Below are 6,463 nucleotides of genomic sequence, written 5' to 3' on the forward strand. Positions count from 1 at the left end.
CCAGGGCGGCTCTGCAGGAGGCCCCTCCAGGACACCGCGCGGCCCCACAGGCCTGCTGGACGTCATGCCTCTTGTGGTTGCCAACATCTCCCCAGCTTCCCTGGTGGCTCCCCCTCCCAGCAGGCCTCCCAGGGAGCCAGCACAAGCTCCTCCATCCCCACAGATAGGCCACCCAGAGCTGGGGCAAAAGCTCTTTATTTGGAGTCAGGCGGGTGGGGCCAGGAAAGGCTCATGGCTGGAGGGTAGGTCCAGGCGGGCCGGGCTCCGTGTCTGGCGGCAGGGTGGGCTCTGGAAGTGTAGACCCGGGTGCCGCTGTGCTGGGAAGAGGAGCAGAGGTCAGGGAGGCCGCAGGGTAGAGGCCAGGGAGGCTGCAGGGTAGAGGCCAGGGAGGCTGCAGGGTAGAGGCCAGGGAAGCTGCAGGGTAGAGGTCAGGGAGGCTGCAGGGTAGAGGTCAGGGAGGCTGCAGGGTAGAGGTCAGGGAGGGTGCAGGGTAGAGGCCAGGGAAGCTGCAGGGTAGAGGTCAGGGAGGCTGCAGGGTAGAGGCTAGGGGGGCTGCAGGGTAGAGGTCAGGGAGGCTGCAGGGTAGAGGCTAGGGAAGCTGCAGGGTAGAGGTCAGGGAGGCTGCAGGGTGGGGCAGAGGCCAGGCCCAGAGCTCTCTCCCCAGGCTCCACAGCCCCCATGTCGGCCACTGCTGGGCAGCCTCGGGGCTTCAGAGCGACCTCAGCTCCTCCAACACCTGAGCAGGCCTCTGAGCATCCTCAGTGGGTGGGGGACGGGGAGTGGACCAAGTGGGGACAGGTGCAGGGGGCAATGGGCTGAGCTGACACCTGAGGAGCCCGAGGGTGGCCTCGCTGTGGATGGGCTGAGGAGGACCCTCGCTCGGGCTGGCAGGCTCAGGAGCAGGTGAAAGGAAGGACTTCCCGAAAGTCCCGGGAATTGCGGGCGAGCACACTCCAAGGTGCCGACCTCCTGCCTGGGCCGGGGGGGTCCCCCTGCCTGTGTGGGATGGCAGGGGCCAGAGCAGACGGACCCTCAAACCCCGGGAGCAAGGCCCACTCACCCTAGTGTTCGGGAACGCAGCTTCCTGCAGAGACCCAGAAAAACCCAGTGATGAGAAGACGCCCTGGCCCAGGGCCCAGACCCCGTCACAGCCCAGAGCTCAGACCCTGTCATGACAAGGACCCTAAGCAGGAGCCTCTGTGAGGAGACTCAGGGCACACGGCGACACGGGGGTCATGGGACACTGGAGGTCACAGAGAGGCACATGGGGGCACACGGGGGACGGGGCACAGCAGTCCTCTCACCCATCGGCAGGGGCATGAAAATATTCCCCTCCGAGAGTCCCTTGCGCTGCACGAATTTCTTAAATTCTTCCAGGGCCTCCAGGTTGGTGTCGGGATTCCGACCTGCAGGTGAGGTGGCCAGGTCAGCCGAGGTGGGGACGGCGGCCCGGCCCTGCAGGTAGCAGATGCGGAAAGGAGACGGCCACGGCCCAGCACTGGGACGCGGGGAGGGGAGGCCCGAGAGGGGACCAGAGTTTGAGGGTGGGGCTGGGGACAGAGGAGACGGCCGTGGCCCAGCTGAAAGGTCCCCAGGAAGGGGGACAGTGGCGGGGACTATCCAAGCCACTGAGCAACCCCAGGGGACCTGGGCAGCTCCCAAAACCACCCTGTAGGGTCACAGCCCTCACTGGGAGGAACCTTGTGTCCTGGAGGGACTGGCTGCCCTCCTGCCCTGGAGGGTCCCTGCCCCACAAAGGGCTCTGTCAGGACACTACCTCCCCTGTAAGATGACACCCCTATACCTGAGACCCCAGAAGTGGCTCTTGGCAGGTTCATGTCACCAAGGGCCGTGTCTGTCCCTGCCTGGCCCACCCCATTCCCACTTCAGGTACTTGGACCAGCCGCCGAGGGCAGCGCTCAGGGCCTGGCACATGAAGGCCAGTGCAGGGGGCTTCCCCTTTCCCCCATGCCAGGGCGTGGTGATGCCGGTTCCACCGGCTTCTGGAGGCAGAGACTGTGGGGCAGGACACGCAGGCCCCAGCGGGCCCTCACCCATGAGCTCTCCCATGCGGAACAGACCCCCATGGCGCTGGTCTTTGCAGTAAAAGACGTAGTGGTCCGTCCCGGGCAGCTCCTGCAGGTATACAAGCTTCCTGCCCCCATCTGTAGATGACAGAGAAGGTGGGCTTCAGTGCCCTCATTCCCAGAGAAAGCATTTGCGACCACATGAAGGAACACTTGGGAATGTTTCAGTGGTCACCCAGGTGCCCCGGACAGCCTGAGCTGGGCCTGGCTGCTCTCCACAGCGTGTTCCCTGACACCGAGGCAGGAGCTTCCTCCGGGGAGGGTCCCAACCCAAGCAATAGAGCCACAGAGGCCAGAGCACGTCCAGGACTAGAGTTCCACCTTCCCAGCTCCAGCAGCTGCCCCTGCCCTACTCTTCTGTCCCTAACCCTAATCCTCACCCTCCATGTCCCTAACCCTTGGCTTCCTTGATCCCTAACCCTTGGCTTCCTCAGTGTGTCAATGGCTAGGGCCTCCCAGAGGGAAGGTGTGATCTGGTCCATCTCTGCTGTGGACAAGCTGGTCACACCTGGTGTCTGAAGTCAGGGCCACCAGACCCCCAGGAAGGAGAGGCCAGCCAGTCCTCATAGGTGGGCAGAGCTGGGACCCTGGTAGAAGGGCGGCCCGGGTGCTCTCCGCCTTCAGGGGGCTGGGGGAGGCTCACAGGTGCTGAATTTGCCAGGCTCCTCCATTTTCTGCATGAAGATTTTCTTCTGGAAGCACCGATCATTCCTCCTGGAAAACAGGAGACACACGGGCCGTGGCTCCCAGGACACACCTGGGCCGTCCTCAGCTCACCTGGTGCATGGTCCTGACCCAGCGACCTGAAAATTCCACTGCCCCCTGCCACGCCCCCCACCAAGCTTTAGGATGCCCAGCTGTTTCCCTCCAAGGCAGGGGGTGATTCTTACCAATGCCCGAATATGTGGATGGGGGATGGGCACCAGTGGGTCTGGGGAGGGGAGAGAAAGCGGCCTGAGCAGCCCTGCAGTGGGTGACACTCACATGAAGGTAAATGTGGCTTCCAAGTCCCCACGGTCCAGGGCTGTCACCATCACTGGGGACACTTTCCTGGGCCTCTTCTCCTCCGGAAGGTCCTTATCAGTCACCACGGCCTTCACATACCAGGTCCCTGTGATCTGGAGCAGGTCGAGGCTGTGAGCTCACCATGGGCTGGCCCAGAGTCTACCCTGACCGCGGCACTCAGGCCTGCAGCTATAATCAGACAGCCATGCTGCCCGGCTGCCGCCCTCCCCATCCCTACCCCTGGCTCAGGGCTCCCACCTTCCGGTGGAGGGAGAGTGTGTCTGCCCCCCATGAACCCCGGGCCCCAGCACCGGGTGAGCCCTCTCTCCCAAGGGCCCAACCCTGCGAGACCTTCAGGGATCAGGTGTCAGTGCAGCAGGACCCCCTGAGCTGAGCCTGCTCTGGCTCTGGGTCCCAGAAGGGGCCATGTCTGCTGGAGGAACAATAGGACCCCTCCCCTCAACCCTAGGCTGGGAGCACGGGGTCAGAACCCAGCCTTGAGTGATACCTCCTAAAGCAGGGCCTCTAGCGCTGCCCCCCACCCAGGAGTCAGCCTGGCTTCTCCACCCGCCCACACCAGCCCAGCTCACATCCTCCTCCTTCAGGGCAAAGGACAGGGCAGCGGCCAGGCCAAGTGTGACACCCAGGAGCAGGGTCTTCATCTCCAGAGCTCTATGCTCTCGACCTCAGCGGGCCACCGGGAGTCTGAACAAGTCTGCGCCGGCTTCTCTCAAGGTGTTCTTTATAGCCTCCTAGCCAGTGTCCTGGGAGCACGTGGCACGGGTCGCCCTTCCCCGCGGTGGCAGCCAGTCCTGCATCCAGGAGGGGGAGTGTCATCATTGCTGGCATCTGGTGAGCAGCAGTTCAGTGCCAGCCAGAGAAGAAAAGACACATGATGTGCCCAGGGTTTGCACCACCAGAACGCGCCCACTCAGACCAGCCCGGAGGACTCCCCAGGACGGTGCAGGATGGGGTGTATCTGCACCCCGAGCCACAGAGGGAGAACCCACGGCCTTGGGACGTCCCTCCCCAGCCCCTGAGCCCTCCCAGTGCTGCGGCTAGGACCCTGGGCAAGTTCTCTGGGGAACTGGGCATCTCCCCTGCTGAGGAGAAAGGGACTGGGCTTTAGGACCACAGAGACGTGGGGCTGCTGCCCCCTGACTCCCACACGCCCTAGAGCCCAAGCTTCCGCCCGCTCCGGGACCCACGCTGCACTGATCTTCCCTGCCCCGGACCCTGCACTAGAGCCTCCTAGGGGCAGAGGAGGATACCGCTGTGTGGCTCAGGGTCAGTTTATGCACGGCCTCCTCGGGCCATACGAGGGACCACGCCGCCTCCCCGACCCCGCTTCACTCTGTACCCGAGCTGGCTGTGCTGTCCTCAGAGCACGCGGTCTCTCTGGACGGTTCTGTCCACTTCTTCCTGCACGTGGTCATCGGCCATCTCCCCGTTAGAATTTACGTTCCCCTCTCCCATCAGCTTTGACGGCCCCAGCCCGCGGGACAGGCCTTGAATCTCATCCCTTTAGATAAATGGGTGGCATGAGGCACCAAGAGCCACCTGCCAGCCTGTGCTCAGCGTTCATGAGTGCTGAGATCGTGTGGGCACCTGGCTCCGCTGGCCTCATCCCCAGACAACCTGAACAAGGACTGTGCCTTTTTTTCCTGGACCCTGTAGGTCCCGGGCCTGCGTCATCTGCCCTGGGACCCAGGGCTGAGCCACGCTCTGCAGTCAAGTGCTGGGCTGGCATGCCGGCATCTGTATGCCTCGGTGGTCCAAGATCAGACGCCCTTGAGTACTTGCTAAATAATACTAACACACACTCTAATAACCCCAGGTGGCTGTAGCGAGGGGCTGGTGTGACCAAGTCCCTCACCCCTCCCACGGCAAGTGCTACCAAGCGGAAACCCCCCCATGGCCCTGGGCAGAAAAGGGTGGGGCCTGGGCTCTTCAGGACCAGAGAAGAGCAGACAGGCTGGAGTCTCTACATCAGCAGGAAGATGTCTCTGATTTCCTGTTTTCTTTGATGGTACCCCAGGCACCTCGTATTTCACTGTTTGTTTGTGAATCATCTAAGCACCTTGCGACACTGGCGCTGCTGGCCCAATCCTTGAAGAAAATGCTGGAACAACATGCACAGATGCTTCAGAGAATGGGGCTCCCCCATGAGTTCCATGCTCAGTGCGACGGCTGCTCCCCAGGAGCCTCCCGTCGTCCACCCATCTCGCCCTGTGTCCCAGTCTCGTCCGCCAACTGTGTTCTTTTAGAGACTGGTTGGGTTCCAGTGGTGCAGACGCCGTCAGGAGATGGTAGGGCTGGAGGCTGGGGGTCAGCCCATGGCAGACGGGAGGGGCGCGATCCCTGGTCCCCAGTGCTTTGTGGCCTGGCATGTTTCTCTGGGTGGCTGTGTTCCTTCTGATGGTGATGCCTGTTGGGCTGTTAAATGTATTTAACAAAATTTAACACCCATTCAGGATAACAACGCTCAAAAATAGGAACAGAAGAGAACTTTAATTTGACAAAGAACATCTACAAAAAAACCTGTGGCTAACTGGCTAACATTCTTTCTTTCTTTCTTGAGATGGAATCTCGCTCTGTCACCCAGGCTGGAGTGCAGTGGTACAATCTCGGCTCACTGCAACCTCTGCTTCTTGTGTTCAAGCAATTCTCCTGCCTCAGCCTCCTGAGTAGCTGGGATTATAGGCATGCACCACCATGCCACACTAATTTTTGTATTTTTCTTATTTATTTATTTTTTGAGATGGAGCCTCACTCTGTTGCCCAGGCTGGAGTGCAGTGGCACGATCTCACCTCACCCCAAACTCCGCCTCCCAGGTTTAAGCAATTCTCCTGCCTCAGCCTCCCGAGTAGCTGAGACTACAGGCACCATGCCCAGCTAATTTTTGTTTTTTGTTTTTTTTTTAGTAGAGATGGAGTTTCACTATGTTGGCCAGGCTGGTCTCGAACTCCTGACCTCATGATCTGCCTACCTTGGCCTCCCAAAGTTCTGGGATTACAGGCGTGAGCCACCGTGCCTGGCCACATTATTCCTAACGGTGAAAGACTGATGTGTAACTGGCTCAAGTCCAGCTGCTCGCCGCTCAGAAGTCAAAGCATGAGCAGTGAGGTGTGGTGGAAGGAAAGCAGCTTTATTCAAATGCTAGCAGTTGAGGAAAGGCCAGGCCCATGCCTTTAAAAGAGCATTCCAACTTTTTGGGCTGAGTGAAGGGTTCAAGGAGGAAGAAGTTTGGGGAGTAGGTGGGAGCGGGGCAGGGGGGTGTTGATCTGCATCCTGTTCTGATGATTCTCCTGAGTCATCACTTGCCTGTCCTGAGGTCTGCTTTGCGTCATCCTGACTTCAGCCCGGCAGT

At 60.7% G+C, this 6,463-nt stretch overlaps 1 protein-coding gene across 1 annotated transcript; it reads right to left on the minus strand.

Moving 5' to 3' along the window:
• Positions 1–229: 229 nt before the first annotated feature.
• On the minus strand, positions 230–3,754 carry OBP2A (odorant binding protein 2A). The gene is made up of 7 exons (XM_074391924.1): positions 3,683–3,754; positions 3,072–3,205; positions 2,731–2,801; positions 2,057–2,165; positions 1,305–1,473; positions 1,057–1,084; positions 230–312 (listed from the first exon to the last, which is right to left on the minus strand). Exons 1-7 carry the CDS (start codon positions 3,752–3,754, stop codon positions 230–232), a joined length of 666 nt encoding a protein of 221 aa, XP_074248025.1.
• Positions 3,755–6,463: the final 2,709 nt, after the last annotated feature.

The sequence above is a fragment of the Saimiri boliviensis genome, chromosome 2, assembly GCF_048565385.1.
Source record: "Saimiri boliviensis isolate mSaiBol1 chromosome 2, mSaiBol1.pri, whole genome shotgun sequence".
NCBI classification, from domain to species: Eukaryota; Metazoa; Chordata; class Mammalia; order Primates; family Cebidae; genus Saimiri; species Saimiri boliviensis.